This window comes from Siphateles boraxobius, unplaced genomic scaffold (assembly GCF_051911475.1).
Source record: "Siphateles boraxobius isolate OS27281-9 unplaced genomic scaffold, OSU_SipBor_1 48, whole genome shotgun sequence".
Taxonomy (NCBI): domain Eukaryota; kingdom Metazoa; phylum Chordata; class Actinopteri; order Cypriniformes; family Leuciscidae; genus Siphateles; species Siphateles boraxobius.
Genome location: NW_027509119.1, coordinates 4,554,176 through 4,572,532, shown reverse-complemented (window position 1 = coordinate 4,572,532; position 18,357 = coordinate 4,554,176). Strand labels below are relative to the sequence as shown.

Genomic DNA, 18,357 nt, shown 5'->3' with positions numbered 1-18,357 from the left:
CAACAATTTCGTCAAATGGAAATATGATTTACCACATATATGCACCATGGTATTTGCAAGATCAACGGTGCTTCAAAGTATAGTATTATCTTCAAAACAATAACACTATTGTATTTTTAGTAGATGACACTTCAATATTAATCTCTATCTTTAGTAAAGATTAACCTTATCTGACTTCCTTTAGAAAATACTTCCTTATGAACAATTAATGTTTAACAGCGTCTTGTACATGTCATAATTTCCCATCATGCTGTCCAAACGAAGGTCACACTCCTGTCTCTTCCTCTAGAAAGAACAGTCAGGTTCTCTTTTGTCTGTGGTTAATGTGTATCTGTATCGTGTTGATACACCTCCTCGGGGACTTGAATCTCTGAGTTTGGCTGGGAATGGCTTGGCTAGTGGTCAACCAGCTCAGGCGTGATCAACCCAGCGCACCGGACTCTCCTACTCTGTGTGTTTGATTCTCCGGCTGAACTGGGGTTTGGTTAAGTGTGCAGCATGGCAGAAGTGAGATGCGTCAGTGCAGGCTGGTGTGTGTGTGTGTGTGTGTGAGATCTGGAGGCCCTCGAGTCACATGGTTTCTCGTCTCCAGTCAGACGTCAGTGTTTGGAGCCACTCTCTCAAACTGGCTGCTGGCAGATGGTGTTTTATTAGAGCACTGAGGACTCAAAGTGAGACGGACTGGGAGAAATACACTGGCCTAGGCCTCCATGGAAGCTTTTTTTTCCTGCAATGAATGCAACACACCATTCCCATTAAAATAAGTGGATTTGAGTGGTTTTGGCTTTGGTGTGATCACTAGCTCTGATACCATGGCATTAATACCGTAACCAACCAAATCATCTGCCTTAAATGCCTGAGATGTGACCTACATATTTAGTTAATAAAATCTACCAAAATGTAATTTATTATTAGTAATTATTAATTAATTAATCAATTTTCAGGTTATACATTTTTTTTTTGTTTTTTTTTTAAATGCCCAAATCGGATTTTAATGAATCTGATTTTAATTTGGACATTTTAAATGTAGATTTGCAAGATCTACCTGTTTTAACTTTTTTTTATAAATAATGATATCTTCAATTATAAAATAAAAAATCACAAGGATTCCAGTTTAAAATAAGTGGATTTGAGTTGTTTTGGCTTTGGTGTGATCACATGCTCTGATACCATGGCATTGATACCGTAACCAACCAAATAAACTGCCTTAAATGACTGAGATGTAACCAAAATATTTTGCTACTTTTTAGTTCATAAAATCTACTAAAATATAATTTATTACTAGTAATTAAAGAGTTCATACATTCTCAGTTAATTAATTTTCTCCTAAAATTAAAATGCCGTAATCAGAATTTAATGAATCATATTTTAATTTGGACATTTTTAATGTAGATTGACGAGATCTCCCTGTTTTGACCCTTTTTAATAATTAATAATATCTTAAATTTTAGAAGAAAAAATCACAAGGAATCTAAATGACATATGGCTGGACAATTGGTGACGGTTTTCATTGTTAGATAAGCTATTCCTGTCAAACAACAGCGGCATGTCTAATTTGGTATCAAACATTATGATATTAGCATTGTGCAGTTTTTTTCTGTACATATTGCGCATTTCTACTCATAAATTATGCGCAGCCTTAATCATGATTATTGGTACCTTAAAAACATGGTCATATTCCCTAAAATGTATAATTAAGAAGCAAGGGAAATACACTTTGCGAATGACTGCAAATTGCAATTCTGTGGAAATCTTTGGAAGTGGTTTCCACGCAGAAATCATTTTGACCATTTCTCAAATGACTTTTGACTGATGCAGTTTTGTTTTATACATATTTCATTTAATGTTCACTTTTTGAGAGATTTTAGATTTCTATATGAATTTCCTCCCACTCTTTGAATTCCCACTCCCACTTTCCAGTAGCATTTAGCAGTGGAGTGCCGATAGAAAGCTTGTGTAAGTGTTAATCAGCAGAGATAGAAACCAACAACCGAATGTGTGTGATGTGCAGTCTGAACACAAGATGAGTCATCGGCAGGCCAACAGTGCGCTCTATTCTCAGGGGTTACACAACACCACACAATGAGCAGTGTAGGCTTTGCCTACAACTACCCACGTCACACTCTGAAGATGCACACAGTTTACAGACACATATAGCTATTATTTATTGCGTTTTATAGCAGACATGGGGTTCGGCCGCTTTAAGGTACGGTCACACCATTTTATCGAAATGAAATCCAGTCATTCCAGTAGGAATCCGTGCAATCTGGAGTTTCGCGTGAGGGCGAAATAATTGCCCTCGCAGATTTAGCTCATGTTCAAGTTGGTCACTCGAATTTGCCGCGTTGACCAACAGAAAGCTGCTTGGGTCTGTGTGAGTTATGCTTCATGTGTCGCTACAGACACTGGACCTGTTTTTGCACTCAATTTCGCTCATTTTGATCATATTGATCTCTTGGCATAATCATCATCATCATCACAAGTGTTCAAAGTTACTTGAGGCAAAGCCAGTTTCATTTACGTATTCATCCATTTTCATAGTTCTCTCAGTACTGGTATGCAGTTGTTGCAGAAATATGTTACTTTAATCCATAATATATAGTCTTGATTTTATTTAAAAAGGACACATTTGACATTTATGAGACATTTCTGTGACAATGCTTCCCTGCCATGGACATAATTTTCCAGCTTTCACTGTTATATGGTAGGACGCGCTATTATGCACCTTCTGAAAGAGTACAAAATCTCTGTATCAAAAGACAGGGAGCAATACAAGCATTATGCACATTGATGTCTTTGGGTGGGAAAAGCTAAATTTTCTCATCTTTTTGTTCAAAATGTTGCTTTTTTTTATGAAACTTTCCCACATTCAAGTGTTGATTAAGAAAAATGCATGAAGCTAGAATAAAACAGTTTTTTTTATTTATTAACTGCTCTGTTCTTTCTTTTGATATATTGCATGTTTAGATGCAATAAAACTCTGGGGGCCATGAAGTTATAATAAATTATCAAAAACGCTGGGGGTGGCTGGCAACTTAAAAAAAAAAAAACGCTAGTTTCACTTAGTAGTGTATTCTTGTAGTTTTAATAGGTTTTCAAAGTAACTTGAAAGTAAAGTAATTAGTAATCTGATTACTTTTTACGTGCAGTCATCAGTAATGGAATCAAATTTCAATTTTAAAGTAGTAATTAGTAATTTGTAGTGGATTACTTTTTTTTGAGTAACTTACCCAACACTGGTGGGGAAAGAGTTAAAGAGAGAATGTCATGACTTGTGTGATTAATGCTCTGTTTTGTGTTTTTAATAGTAGAGGGTCTGCCTCAGGTCTTCTATTTCGGGCCCTGTGGGAAATACAACGCCATGGTTCTGGAGCTGCTCGGCCCCAGTCTTGAGGATCTCTTTGACCTGTGTGACCGAACATTCTCCCTCAAGACCGTCCTGATGATCGCCATTCAGCTGGTGAGTGTCCAGGCAGTGTGTCACCTGGGTGAGAAGTGCATGCACAGAGTCTTGCTGATGCTTTGCAGTGTAAGTGTGTAATTTGCATCCTTTGCTCAATTCCCCAGATTTCCCGCATGGAATATGTGCACTCTAAAAACCTCATCTATAGGGACGTGAAGCCAGAGAACTTTCTCATCGGTCGGCAAGGAAACAAAAAGGAGCACATCATTCACATAATAGACTTTGGCCTTGCGAAAGAATACATTGACCCAGAAACCAAAAAACACATTCCTTACCGGGAGCACAAGAGCCTTACGGGCACAGCTCGATACATGTCTATTAATACACACTTAGGGAAAGGTAAGTGTTTGATACCTCCTTAGTGTGATCCTGAAATGAGCTTAACATTAAATTTAACATGTCACTATCAAGTCCCTCCAGAAAAACGCGATTATGCGATCGCATAATTCAATGCATAGACAGCCAAAGTCCGCATATTTATATTAAAGAACCGCACTTTCGCCGCATAAATTGCCGATTCCCGCGCAAAATATGCGGGGCTTGCAAGATCCCCGCATTTTCGTTGCAAAAAAGTCACATATATCTGAGCAGAAAGTTGAAAAATGTTGCGTTTACTTCACACCAGAGCAGCAATTTCCCCCTGTTGCCATGGGAACGTTATGAAGTGACGTAATTGCGCGACGTGAACATCATCGAAAAGCTGTAAAACAGGAAGCACACATTTTATTTTGTTATATTTTATTTCATTTTTACAGAAGTTGTAGCATATTCCTTTTGTCAAGCTACTTGTTTGACTCATCAATGTTTTGTAAGTTTGAGCCATGTGTTTATTAAAGGCAGGGTAGGTAGAATTCCCCAAAAATACTTTTTTCCAAATTTGTTTAAACTGTCTTTATATATCAATGCATAATTACAATGTAAGTAATCTGGAAAAGAAATTATAAAAATCGAGTGTCTGTAGTCCTCTCAGGACTGTAATAAACACACCTCATTATTCCATTAACTCCCACCCCCTCCCTACTCGGCTCCTTCCAAAGCCACGCCCCCAAAACACATGAACGCGCGATCCCGGCTGCTAACTTTTTAACCTAAAGTTAGATTTGGCGAAATTAAACAAAACGGCTTTCAACTGCAGATAGGCCTATTGCTTATTTATCATCTCAACCCTGACTAGGGCTGTCACTTTTGAGAAAAATCAAACTCGAACGGTTATTGAATATCAAGTAATGTATTCGAATATATTCGAATTTCTACGAATATACCCCCCCCCCGCCAAAAAAACACACAGTAACGGAGATTCAATCACAAATTTATTAACAGTCTGACAGTCATAAACAGGACTCAGGCCTGTCTGAAAACATTTTTTTTGACTTAATGTTTTAAACAGCAGGTTATCAATTTAATCTATATAAAGTACACTAAGCTACATGGAAAAAAACTGCATCGGAACAGCACGGCACAAACAATAACGTGAGGAGTAAGGCCTATAGCCTAGCCTCATTTCTTATTTCAATTCATTTCTTAATATTGTTTGCTAGAAACACCAATTTATCAACTTGATCTGGGTCAAGTGCGGCTCTCTTTTTATTGGCGATGTTCCCCGCGGTGGAGAACACGCGCTCAGTGCGCGCACACGTGCCTGGCACACACAGATTTGCGCGTCAATGTTGAGAGAAGTGGTATATGGTGTAGCTGTAGAACCCAAAATATTTCCAGACTCGACTTTTTAGATGAGTTGAGGTCGTAATTCTCCGCTCGGGCTGTCGTTCTGTGCGTTATCTTCCATTTTCAAAACAGGGAGGCTATTATTCGCTTGATTTGGTCATGGGCTTACGCTACAATACGTTTAGAGCGCCCGCTCCTGGATGAGATGGCAAACAATAATAAAAAACAAAAAACGGTCTAATCATTGACTGTAAAAAATGCGCTAAACATGGCACTTTAAAAACCGGATAGTTTATTTATAGTTCGAATACGGATATTTCACGTCATGTTCGAATGCATATTCGAATATCGAATAAAAAGTGACAGGCCTAACCCTGACTCACTAACAGTAACCTTATACCAGTCAACACCAAAGTTACACGGTCATAGCTAAGCCAGTGTAACGTTAGTTATGCTTCGTAACGTTAGGTAGCTATATTAGGTAGCTACGTGTGCTAGTGATACATGCTTCATGAAAAAATAAATGCCATCAAAATGAAAACAGCAAGATTACCTGTCAAGCAGAAATAAAGCCATCATGGAGTCACTTTTCAGCCCCTTGAGATCCCTCAGTTGTCGCCACCGCTGGAAAAGCCACGCCGATATTGACTCTCGTATGATTTCTTGATTTATCCAAAGACTTTTTTTTTCATAGCTTTTTTCAAATACTGTCTTCCTTTTTTTAACTTGTTTTACTTCATTGCCTCTATATGCAGGTACTGAGAATTTTGACTGTTCTTTCTCTGCCATAATGGTTATAACTAGCTTCCGTGCCTCTTCAAACGGGTGCGCGCATTTGGGCTGCTCCTCTATCAGCAGAGGTGGTATCCATGGTAGCGAGGGAGAGTGTCTGTCGCCCCAGCCAGTCATTTCTTTCGTCCCGAATGGAATAATGAGCTGTGTTTATTACAGTCCTGAGAGGACTACAGACACTCGATTTTTATAATTTATTTTCCAGAGTACTTACATTTTAATTATGCATTGATATATAAAGACAGTTTAAACAAATTTGGAAAAAAAGTATTTTTGGGGGAATTCTACCTACCCTGCCTTTAAGGTCTGAAATAAAACAAGTAAACTTAAATATTCCCAAGCACTTTCTGTGATGTAGTATGCAGGCTTATCATAGGAAGTAATAAGAGATTAATCTTTACATTAAAGGTATAGCGGAGGATCTTTCCGAGTTTTAAAGAAGACCCGCCCTCTCCAATTTTTTTTAGAAATGCACATGCGTCTATTAAACGTGTTGAGTGACCGAGGACTCAAGACATGATATGCAAAGGAGAAGTAGCTTGTTGCATTTGTGTAATAAATACTATGGTGAACACATTGTAATTATCGAAAATGAACACACAAGGTTTTAGAATATTTCCGCGTGATACCATTTACCATTTGGTCATAAGGCTACTTTAGACAAATTGAGGTGTCTACGCGGTGCATGACTTGTGCCAGGGCTAGCATCGCTAGTCATAGCTTACATTAACTTTTACTAGCAGTGATTTTAAATGGATTTCTCCAAATAGCATGACAAACTTTACCTGTCTAGTAGAATCTTCGAGACTGCGGCATCAGTGGGAAGCACAACCTGTGCTTTTAGCGCACGCCAGCGTGTGAAATATTCACCCAAAATCTCTCTGGTCTTGTTTCTATATTCTGCAGCCTTTCTCTTCTTATCATACACTTCGTATACATTTTTTTCTCTTTCGACCCTCAGCCATTTTCAAAGGAATGGCTGAAACCGTAACTCATCACACATAATACACCTGAAAGTGCGCATGCGCAGAAGGGACATACGACGGCCTTACGTAAACATATCACCAGAATGATTGACACTTAAGTGGACCAATAGTATAGGCTACCCACCCGGAAAAAGAAAATCCTCCGCTATACCTTTAAGGTAGTAGCCTAGTGAGAAAAGGGTGTTGGGGCAATCACTTTTTTTCTCTTTTTAGAAAGTTTTTCACTTTTTTTTTGCAAGTTCCCGCAATTTCATCGCATAAAATTGCATAAATATCCCGCATATTCCAACACATTTTTGAAGAAAACGGGCGGCATAATCAAGGATTTTTGCCTGCAACAATCACAAAAAAACTCTTTTTTTCTGGAAGGACTGACTATCTCCACGCTTTGTGGCGTCTTGATTGGCTGTTTAATAGGGTTGGGAATCATGAACCAGTTCTTTTAAACGACATGTTTGGTTCTTTTGATCTTGCATTGAATCCGTAGCGTCTGTCATGATGCTGAGTTGTGACGGTGCCGTCTAAACTGAATGTGATGAGAGAGGGGAAATGGGCGGCCCAAGATAATACAGTGAAAAATAATCACTTTATAATATTGGTTATGCTGTCCTCAGTTTGATGAAATTTAGGGTCATAAGTCTTAAATACCTTAAAGGACTAATTATTCTAAGTCTTAGATTTGGGCATGGAGATACAGGAATCGCAATACAACCTAATATGATTAATTAAATCATTGAAATCATGGTAACACTTTACAATAAGGTTCATTGGTTAATGTATTAACTAACATGAACTAACAATGAACATTTGTTACGGTATATATTATATATGTGTAACATGTTCACAGTGTATTAACCAATTTTAACAAATACAACCTTTGATTTTAATAACAAATTAGTAAAATTCTTAGTTCATGTAAACTAAGGTTGTTAACTAATGTTAATTAATGAACTTTATTGTAAAGTATTACTGAAATCATTTGATGTTTAATCATTAAATATGAGCACTACATGTGTCAAAGTAGCAACACAGTGCAGTTGCACATTCCACATCCTGAAATGTATTTTATTTTCCCTCACTCCACAACAAATCCTTTAAATGTAATGGTATTCAGAACAGGAATGAAGAATATAAGAATTTAATAGGGGTTAAAAAGACATTTATTTTCGGTTCACAAATCTATCATTCGGCACAAATCCAAATGTGTCCACTTTTCACTTGTGTGTGTGTGTGTGTATGTATATGTATAAAATATTCTATTATATAATGCATTATAGAAGTTGCTTTGGAATAGAAGTAGCTGCACGTTTCAGATGATACAAAAACCTAATAATATGGAAACTATGGCACTCACCTAATCGCAAGCCATTACTTCCAAAATAAAAAAAACACCATATGTTACTGTTATGTTGTAAAATGTAAATCTAAACCCATAAAACTTTTGTTTATCTTTAAAACACAAATCAAGATGTTTTTAATGTAACCAGAGAGATTTGACTTAAAGTGGATGAACAAAAAATAAATGTTCTATAGATGAAAAGTCTTATGTGTTTAAAACGAGATATGTATTTGTTTAGGTAAATAATAAAAGTTATGGCAATCAAATCAGAACCAGAATCGTTAAATTCCTTATGATTCCCAACTCTACTGTTCAACCCACTAAGTTATTTTGTACATAATTGAACCTTTTTTTTCTTGCAGAGCAAAGTCGGAGGGATGACCTTGAGGCCTTGGGTCACATGTTCATGTATTTCCTCCGGGGTAGTCTCCCTTGGCAGGGACTAAAAGTATGTTGAACCAGCCTGTTAACGCCATTAAAATTGTTACTGATTTTGTTCTGGAAAATGAGCTGTTGTTTTGTGCTTTGCAGGCTGACACACTAAAAGAACGCTACCAGAAGATTGGGGACACAAAGCGAAACACTCCCATTGAAGTTCTCTGTGAGAACTTTCCCGGTGAGACCCCCTTAAACGACAGCATGTGCTTCACTTGGAACAGCTAATCTTAAAGTCAACATGGAATTAAAATCGACCCCATTTTCATTTCCGTTTGTGGTCTTGTGCACAATTCATAAATGCACATTATTCCAAAGAAAATATAATGTTTCATCAAAATGTAATAGCTCTTTTGGCTGATGTGGACATTACAGAAGTAAAATGGGTTGTTTAAAGTTGTTTTATGTTGACTTTAAAGTGCCCTGTTATGCTTTTTTTAAAGGTTGCTTTTTTAATGGGTTGTTTTGAAGGTCTCCTACAACAGGTTTTCATGCATCCAAGGTCAAAAAACACTTAAATTTTCTTATAATGTACATTGCAGCATCAGCTTTTTTCTTACAGTGTTTGAATCTAACATGTCTCTCCAAACACCTTTCCACGAGACCAAGTCTGGTCTACTCTGCTATGATTGGTCAGATGGCCCAGTCTCTTGTGATTGGTCTACTCTTCTCTGATTGGTCAGATGGCCCAGTCTCTTGTGATTGGTCTACTCTGCTCTGATTGGTCAGATGGCCCAGTCTGTTGTGATTGGTCTACCGCTTGCAGTGTGTGTGGAAATGAAACACCCATTCCTATATCCAAAGTTCAGCTGCGGATCTTCCTCATCACTTGATACACAATGATACAAACAGTAACGATGGTGTCGTTTTTACCGTATCAATTCCAGCACGTGTCCTAATCCTTTATAAGTGCGTGGAAAGTGGATTTGCTGTGGCAGTGCAGAAAACAGTGTCTTGACATGTTGACAGCACAAACCAAACTCTTCCAGGCCTCAGCCACAACTACAGTGTTTGAGGGCGGGGCAAAGTAGACGTTGTTCTCGGGCAGCCAATGATGACCATAGACTGGCATTAAGCAAATTTGTTACAAATCTACCTAGGTTCGAATTACTGATTACTCATTTCAGCAGTTCAGAATCAATTATTTATTTTGGGAGCCAATAACTCTTTTAAGACCTCTTACTATGTGAAGCGCTTTGGGTCTGTGAAAGCGCTATATAAATGCAGTCCAGTTACCATTTACATTCACAAACAGCTATATGCACACTGCATGAAATGTGATCTCTGAAAAAGCATAATAGGAGCACTTTAAGACCAGACTGGCCTTATCTCTTATTTATTGTGATTATTGTCATTGTAACTTTGTCCTCATTTGTGCTTTCAGAGGAGATGGCCACATATCTGCGCTATGTCCGGCGGTTGGATTTCTTTGAGAAGCCAGATTACGAATACTTGCGGACCTTGTTTACGGAGTTGTTTGAACGAAAAGGATATACCTTTGATTACTCTTATGACTGGGTTGGCAGACAGATTGTGAGTCAATATGTTGTCTTTATAAAGAATTTCTGCATTCCACTCACGCTAGCGCTGTTCGTGCTCCTCCCTACATGGGTAGCTATTTTCTAAGGCATTAGCATACCAAACATTTGACCTGATTTGAAACAACTTTGCAAACCACATGGTACCGTAGTTGGTACTTTTGACAACGCTACTAAGTCGGTACTGAAATTTAAAAAAATGTGAATTTCCCCCTAGCATTTTGAGCTCTGTTGAAAGGATTCTTAAACACCTCTGATGTTGGTACTTTTGACAACACGGCCACATAGTGCCTTCAATTGACTGTGATATTAGCATGTTGCTAAGCTAATAATGCAATGCTGTTGGCATAAAATTACATGACATTTTTTCAGCTTTGAATGCACAGAGTAATGTACAGTCATAAGTAAAACCTGGCACAGTTTACTCCTCCCTGAAGTGTTGCTGCCTATATTCACTGGGACACAGAGCTAGTTCATCTTTGGCGTTGAAACTGATGTTCTGTGTGTTTTGGCGTGTCTTCTCAGCCCACACCAGTGGGGTCGGCCCACGTGGACTCAGGTGCATCTGCCGTCACGCGTGAGAGCCACGCTCACAGAGACAGACCCTCCCAGCACCAGCCCTTAAGGAATCAGGTAATCTTCCACTGTTCATTGAGGAAACTTAAGATCTTTATTTCAGAAAATGTACTATGTTCAAGGTTTAGTCCATTTAGTAGGGGTGGATAATATTTCCCCTGAACCAAATGGGTGAATCTCACTAATTAAGTCGGGGTCATATTTCACCTCAAACTTATTTAGCTTATTTTGGATTGGGATATTTAGTTAGACAGTTAGATACCCCCACTTTCTCATGGCTGTATTGCAAATAAAGACGCAATACTGTTCAAGGCTATGGAAAAGTAAAGCTGCTTGGAAAGTAAAATGGAAAGTAAAGCTTTTTATTCAGCAAGGACACATTAAGTTGTTCAGAAGTAACAGTAAAGAATTTAACATCATTACAAAAAAAATTCCATTTTAAATTTGATGCTGTTCTTTTGAACTTTCCTATCAACCGTGATAATGGTAAATGTTTTTTGAGCATTTAATCAGCATATTAGAATGATGTCACACAAACACACACACACTTTTGTTCCACTATATTACTGACATATTTTCTATGACCTTACCCAACCCTTTCCCCTAAACCGAACCATCAAAGAAACGTGAAAAAACACTAGATTTAAATAATAACCTGTTTTTGGCCAATTCATAGGCTTTTTTAACTAGAGAGAACTAGTAAAATGCCCTTAGTCGGTTGTCATAATATTTCACTAAGTATCCAAACTTGTACACACATATACTACAATTTATTTATATGTATATATATATATATTAGTATAATGAGAATTCCCAATGAAAATCATAGAAATTACCCCCAGCATTACCATCACCAAAAAAAAAAAATCATAGTAATGAGAATTTGGTTGCTTGACATAGAAATATCCCAATGCAAACAAAAAAGATTTTGTTTTGGAGTGAAATAATGGCCTAGACATTTTTCATGAGATCTGCTCAAGCGTTATTAAAGCTGGTGGAGTTGATTTTCGAGGGTTTCTGCAGCAACACATGAAGCTGTAAACCAAATCATTGACCCGTACACTCAGCAGCCGGCTGATACAGCATGCACTGCTTTAGCATATCATGGCTCAGAGTGCATGCTGGGAATAGAAGTTCCTAAAAATGTCACTGGAGAATATTTTTATGTTGATTCATTTGCCAGTTTCTATAAATTGCTTATTGTGCCCCTCTAACATCTGCAAGAGCAAATCAGCTTTGCACATCTCACAAACTTCCCCTGCGTCAAACTCATCTAGCTGAAGCAAACATTTAATTTTGGCTCATATTTTAGTTGCACTCAAATTAGTGCTTATAGTTCAAGGGTGAAGGATTGAAGTCATACAGAAATTATACTTTTCCTATTTGTTCCCTGAAATTAAAAGTAATAGTAAAAAGTATTGTTCATATGGTTTTTCAGGTTGAGGGTGAGTTAATGAATTTATGACTGTTTTCATTTTTGGCAGAACTGACGTCATAGATTTAAGATCTTTCTAGTGATGTGAGTTTACAGTGTTGCTCTTTATTCTTATGGTTCTTGTGAGGGAAGAGGAGTGCAGTTATATTTAGAAATCCTTGGCTGAAAGACACAAGCGCCCTGTAAACTGCCTCGTCATCAGTTTAGTGGAGGCTCTGGTGTTTAACGAGTCAATTTTCACCACAAAAGGCTTTGTTAAATTAAAACAATCCATTCCTATTGACTTGCCAATGAGATGAAGGTTAAAATGGCGCTAAAGGCGCACAGGAGTAAAAGGCGCATTTGATTTTATGTATTTTATTAAACTCGCCGTTGCACTTTTCTAAATATTGTCTAGGAAATTTGGCTGATTCTTGACGCGATCGCGGGCAGCAACGCAAAGTTTATTCTGCGCTAATTTAATCTAGTTTTTAATGTTTTTTTAAAATGTTATAGTATTTAGCAAATGAGAATCAATAAAATTAATGAATATGTTTTGAGACAAAGGTCTTGTTAATGATTTTTAGTTTTGTAATTAAATCAACACAATCAATAAATCAATTTTACTATAAAGTATTTGTAAACGTATGGTATCTGGAGTCAAAAGTGTCCCTGCTGTTGGGGTTAAAGACACGATAATTAACACGAGTTGGGTGTCCACCTTCGAGATAATCAAATTTATAATTAATTATTATTATTTTTATTATTATTATTTATAAAATATCATGTTTATTGTTGTAAAGCTATTTTAAATTATTATGGCATCTCCCTCAAATCTTTCAGAAACTTTCATTTCTTTCATTTCATCAAACTTTGCTGAAGTGATTGTTTTGAACAAGTATTAACTTGAATATTATGCAAAACGTACAACTTTAGCTGAAGTATTTGTATCATTACTGAGCGTCTTTTGCTTTGCCCCATGTTAATGAGCCTTTTACCCGTAAGTGTGGGGTAAAAGACCCCCCTCATAGCCTCATAAATTATGATATTTAAACACAGCAAACCACAACATGTTTCTCCCTCGATGATCAATAAAACAAATATATTTTCTGCAATATCATATCAATACACGCTGGGTGACTTGTGTTGCTACTTGCTAACGCAGTTTATTTTAAAATATACTGTATTATGGAGAAAATGTTGTATTACCGTTACTTAGGGGTGACCCTGAACAGTCGAAGATTCGATGCATCGATAGGAGGAGCCTGATTCGACTACCAATCTCACAGTCGAATCTTCGCAGAGGTTATAAGGGTGCTCAATGTCTGATTTCACATAGAACTACCGGTTTTCTGTCAATACGTTAATATAGGAGCCTATTATGATAATGCTGTAAATACAAATGTGCAAAGGAAGAAGCTTTAAATAAATATTTTTAACGTGCATGAATAAATCCAAACACCCTGTGACCGCTCTAAGTTTCACTTTCGATACGTGACCGATAGAGGAGCGTTTTGGCGGCAGGGATTTAAATCTTTAAAAATGTCCGGGATAAGAAAATCTAAAGGTTTGATGCACACCATCAGAAAGGATATTTTCCCAGACTGGATTTAACATCAGGAAAACCATGATCGCACTTCTGCAGGCCAACGTTAACAAGTTGGTTTTCCTCTGGACATTTTAAAACGCTTAACGTGAAAAAAGCTTTTAAAACGCTAGGGCACTTTTACATGGCTTTATTAATGTATAGTACATACCTCATTAAGAAACCATACTATGTGCAGATAAGCAAATGAACCCAGAATATGAACGCAACGTGTTCCTCCTATAGAAAGTCACGTAAAGCGTTTTCTTTATAATAACGGTTTTCAATAGGAGGAAAATTAGAGTTTAATTAAACGCGTTGCGTTCATATACTGCGCTCATCTGCTTTTCTGTAGGCTATAGTCAAGTCATCCTCATCCTCAAGTCATCAACTATATAGTATGCTTTATTAATAAGGTGTGTATAGAAGTTGATCTTTTAATATAACTATCTTAGGACATTAAGCCGTTAAACGTTTTAGATGTTAAGCGTTTTAGAATGTATTTTATCCGCGCACACAATTTGAAAAGACTCAAACGGACACAGAGACACAGACAGAGTGAAAGACTAGATTTTTCTCTCTCGATCAGGTAGTGTGCAAGCGATTTCAAAACATTTCAGCCGGTTCTAATGTGATTTTTGGATGCTGTGAACATGGTTAGATAAACTGTCACTCGAGTTCAGCGTTTATTGTTGATTCTGCAGTTAAAAAGACAAAGTTGACAATTCTCGCTATACTTTCGATATTTTAATAATATCTTTATTTTATTTTTTTAATTTATTGATCACTCAGGGTAATCTAATTTAACTATTTGTGGCTTGTGTTTTGAATACATGTTCCCCTGCACTTTAGGCACTTTGCACACATTTGTTCTGCATCTTGTGACTTGATTCAGACTTATTTCGTTTTTTTTTTTTTTTTTTTTTTTTTTTTTTAGAAAGGTATATTCTGTTCTAATTTAATTCTGTAAATTAATTTTTGATTATTTTTCGGTGCATAGATGTTGCGCCCTGTAGGTACTTAGAGCCTGCTCGCACAGGCAATTTAGCCGATTTAATTTGATTTGCATGTGAAATGCAAATCCTGTCTGCAGTGTGGCTTTTCTGCAGTTATTTATGTTATTTCTTAGTTGTATTGATCCAAAATATTTTTCTACATTTTTTTTAGGGATGCTCCGATCAGGAATTTTGCAGCCGATACCGATAGCCGATTTCTTGTCATGGTGATTGGCCGATACCGATCCCAATCCCGATGCTTAATATACTTAATATAAGACAAAGATAAATACAAACAAAATGGAGCAGTCTGATGCAGCCCATAAGGTTAAATTAAACATTGTCCAATAGTAAACTTTGGAGGACAACATAACATGTAATCACCTAAAATAGAGAAGTCTGATGTAACTTAAACCTTGTCCAATACAAGTCTGAGCAGGACAAAAATTAAATAAATAAATAATTTAAACTCCTAAAAGAACAAATTGGAGTAGTTTGATGCTACTCATTAGAAGGGATGGGCATTTCAAACAAAAATAATATTCGAAGATGGCTGGGTATTATTCGAAAATCACACCCCTCCCCCATATGCACGCACACATGCATATATAGGCCACACACGAGAAAAGCGGAGTGATCTGACGTTTAAATATAACTTAAAAACGTAAATATTTCATATTTGTTTTATATAATATAGTGTTCTTTTTTAAATTTCATCTGTTGATTATATGAAAAAGGAACCGCATGAGATGGGTAAGATAGGATCATAAGATGCCCAATATATCAGGAGACATTTGGAGTGGGTCAGATATGATTTTGACCACTTAATTAAGTTTTGTTTTGTAGAAAGCCATTCTTTAAAGTCAATTTCGTTTTGTAAAAATTGTATCTTAATTTAAATCCCTGTTTCATCAACCAATTGGCTGGATTTATTAAATAAGAAGCGAAATATAGCAGACAATATAGGATACGGAGGCGCTCGCGCGTGAACTGGAGCGCGTCTCATAAATGAACCGATCAACTCTGTGTATAAATGACTTGCCTCACAGACCTGGAAACATATAGAAAGCTTGAAATGCTTTAAAAAAAAAATTCAAATCGATAAGAAATGGGCTACTATCTGCTTGTAGGCTAATCCGTATGAAGTGTGCATTTCTCTCTATAGGCGCACAACATCACCCAACTGTATCTTTGCAGCCTGAAATCACTAGTTTATTAATAAACAATTCAAATGTACCATGCTGCTTAAACATTACTTTTGCCGGTTTTCTGTGGCAAGCTTTATGCATGCGCTTGATATGCGGAATATGCAATATTACGATAACGCTCATTATGGTTTAGTATTTTCTCCCATATATATTTAAGTAATTAAATTAATATAAACATGCAATTAGACTAATGGCTTAAATGAACTACTACTAGTCAACTAGTAAAAAACTTAAGTCGTGCACGGGCAGCCCAATTTATTTCACATATTTCCTAACCAGCACGTCACTGCGGGCGTTCTGAGTGAGCGGCGCTGTGTGGACTGAGCGAGCGAAGCAACTCTCCAGAAAGGCGATCTCTCTGGAGGACAATGCTCCTCCACGTGAGATTCCTTTGAAACATACATGGCAAATTTCTCAATTTTTTCACTGTTTCTCGACACATCATAGTAATTCCACACCGGCGATGACATGAGTGCCAAATCATTTAAGTCCCCACGCATCATGCACCTTCTCACGTTTTGACGTAATCAAATTGTGATCGGTTTGTGAGATCGGCCAAGTTTAGTGAGTACCGATCGAGTCATAAAATGTGAATATCGGCCGATATCGATCTCCGGCCGATCGATCGGAGCATCCCTAATTTTTTTTCTATATCTTTGTGTGATGTTCTGTACATCGCGGTTTTAAAATGTTAAAGCCCCGCCCCCTCCCTAACCCCACACACACGATTCGACTATTAGTCGACTATAGGGAAGACTTGACGATTCTGATTCGACTATGAAAATCCTTAGTCGGGGACACCCCTACCGTTACTACATATAAAGCTTTCTAATCATGCAATGGCAGCCACTTGACAGAATAGTGTTGTCTCTGAGGTATTCGTGGTAAAAAAAAGGATTTTAGAGATTAAAAAAATAAGAATAGCCGTGTTGAGCTATATAACAATGATTCGTTTTCTGTCAATAAAAGTATCCAAACAGTTGCTCACCTGTCTAATAAAATGCGTAGTATATTAAAGGGTCTTTAGTGTTTCCATGATTGTTATGGATGTAAAACTGGAAATCGAGGGTAGCGTGGATATGACGTCATTGACAGGTGACGCAATGACTCGCAATCCCAAATATTTGTGATTTATGCAAGTACACAAGTCAACAAATTGTTTCAGTGTTTTTTAGTTATTTGAATCCAAAAATCTTACATATTGTGCCTTTAACCCTGTTGTATACTGCAGTTTTGGTCATGTGTCCAGAAGCAGTGTTCCAGTAACTCTTAACTCTTAACTAATCTCCACTTGAACGGAAAACGAAATTAATTTAGATCCTACCACTAAATGCAAAAGAAATGAAGAAATTAAAATTAAACAATAAGATGAAAAGTCCCACCACTACTGAAGCTGAATAAACTGCACATCACAATTTCAGAAATTGAATTTGGATTTGTGTTTGTCCTTGTGTTCACTCTGTCTCTGTCAATGTCTTGTCTAGTCAAATGGCAGAATATGCCCCATCAGTTTGAAATGGATGTAGCTGTAGATGATTTGAATTTATGCTGTCAGATATTCCTATCTGATCTCCATGTTGGATGCCTGATTTGCTACATGTAGTCTCCACTTGGCATTCACTAGCTTGGAGAAAGTTTTCCCTTCAGTTTCTTCTGTTTTGATGTCTCTTTGTGTTTATTTTGCTTCTTGGTTTGATTGGACGATTGCGTCCACAGTCACTAATGCCATTTCCTGGCTTTGACTGGCTCTTTTTGTTGATTTTCCTTTCCTTCATTGTGCTGCATGCCACCTGGCCTCACTCGCCCTCTCTCGCTCGCTCACCACACCTCCTCCTGTCCCTGTCCTGCGCCTCCTCCACCCGCGCAGACGGCCGTCTCCGACCGCAGAGGAGCATGGGAGGTGCAGCCCAACCGGCAGACAAACTCGTCCTACCTGACCTCTCACCTGGCAGCGGACAGGCACGGGGGCTCAGTGCAGGTACAGCTTCACCCCTCGCTCTGTGCGCTCATGTCTATGGCCATCTGCAACAGCATCTGCTCTCACACCTGACTACAACACTTCCTCTATGGGTTACCCTCTTTGGCTGGTCTTGCACTTATTAAAACAACACTGGCTACGTTTACATCTACGGTTGTATGAAAAGCCTTTATGTAAACGCATGAATCGATCCGAATTAAATTTCGATTTGATTGAAAGGGGTGGTTTATTCCTTTTCTAATCCGATTGAGAGGACGTGTATAAACTCTGTAAACTAAATTCTGTCAGTATTTACTCACCCTCATGTTGTTCCTACCCCGTAAGACCTTCGTTCATCTTCGGAACACATATTTTTGATGAAATCTGAGAGCTGGATCACTCCT

At 37.5% G+C, this 18,357-nt stretch overlaps 1 protein-coding gene across 9 annotated transcripts in view; it reads left to right on the top strand.

Annotated features, from left to right (window-relative positions):
- The window catches only part of csnk1g1 (casein kinase 1, gamma 1), a 64,616-nt gene that overhangs the window by 30,596 nt on the left and 15,663 nt on the right, over positions 1–18,357 (top strand). For 4 of the 9 annotated variants that reach the window (XM_077201727.1, XM_077201725.1, XM_077201728.1 and 1 more), the window contains 7 exons: positions 3,309–3,460; positions 3,568–3,802; positions 8,608–8,693; positions 8,777–8,861; positions 10,065–10,213; positions 10,744–10,851; positions 17,864–17,974. In XM_077201727.1, coding sequence (XP_077057842.1) covers positions 3,309–3,460; positions 3,568–3,802; positions 8,608–8,693; positions 8,777–8,861; positions 10,065–10,213; positions 10,744–10,851; positions 17,864–17,974 — 926 coding nt within the window. The remainder of the gene's footprint in view (positions 1–3,308; positions 3,461–3,567; positions 3,803–8,607; positions 8,694–8,776; positions 8,862–10,064; positions 10,214–10,743; positions 10,852–17,863; positions 17,975–18,357) is intronic. The other 5 variants (XM_077201731.1, XM_077201732.1, XM_077201730.1 and 2 more) reach the window with 3 other exon arrangements.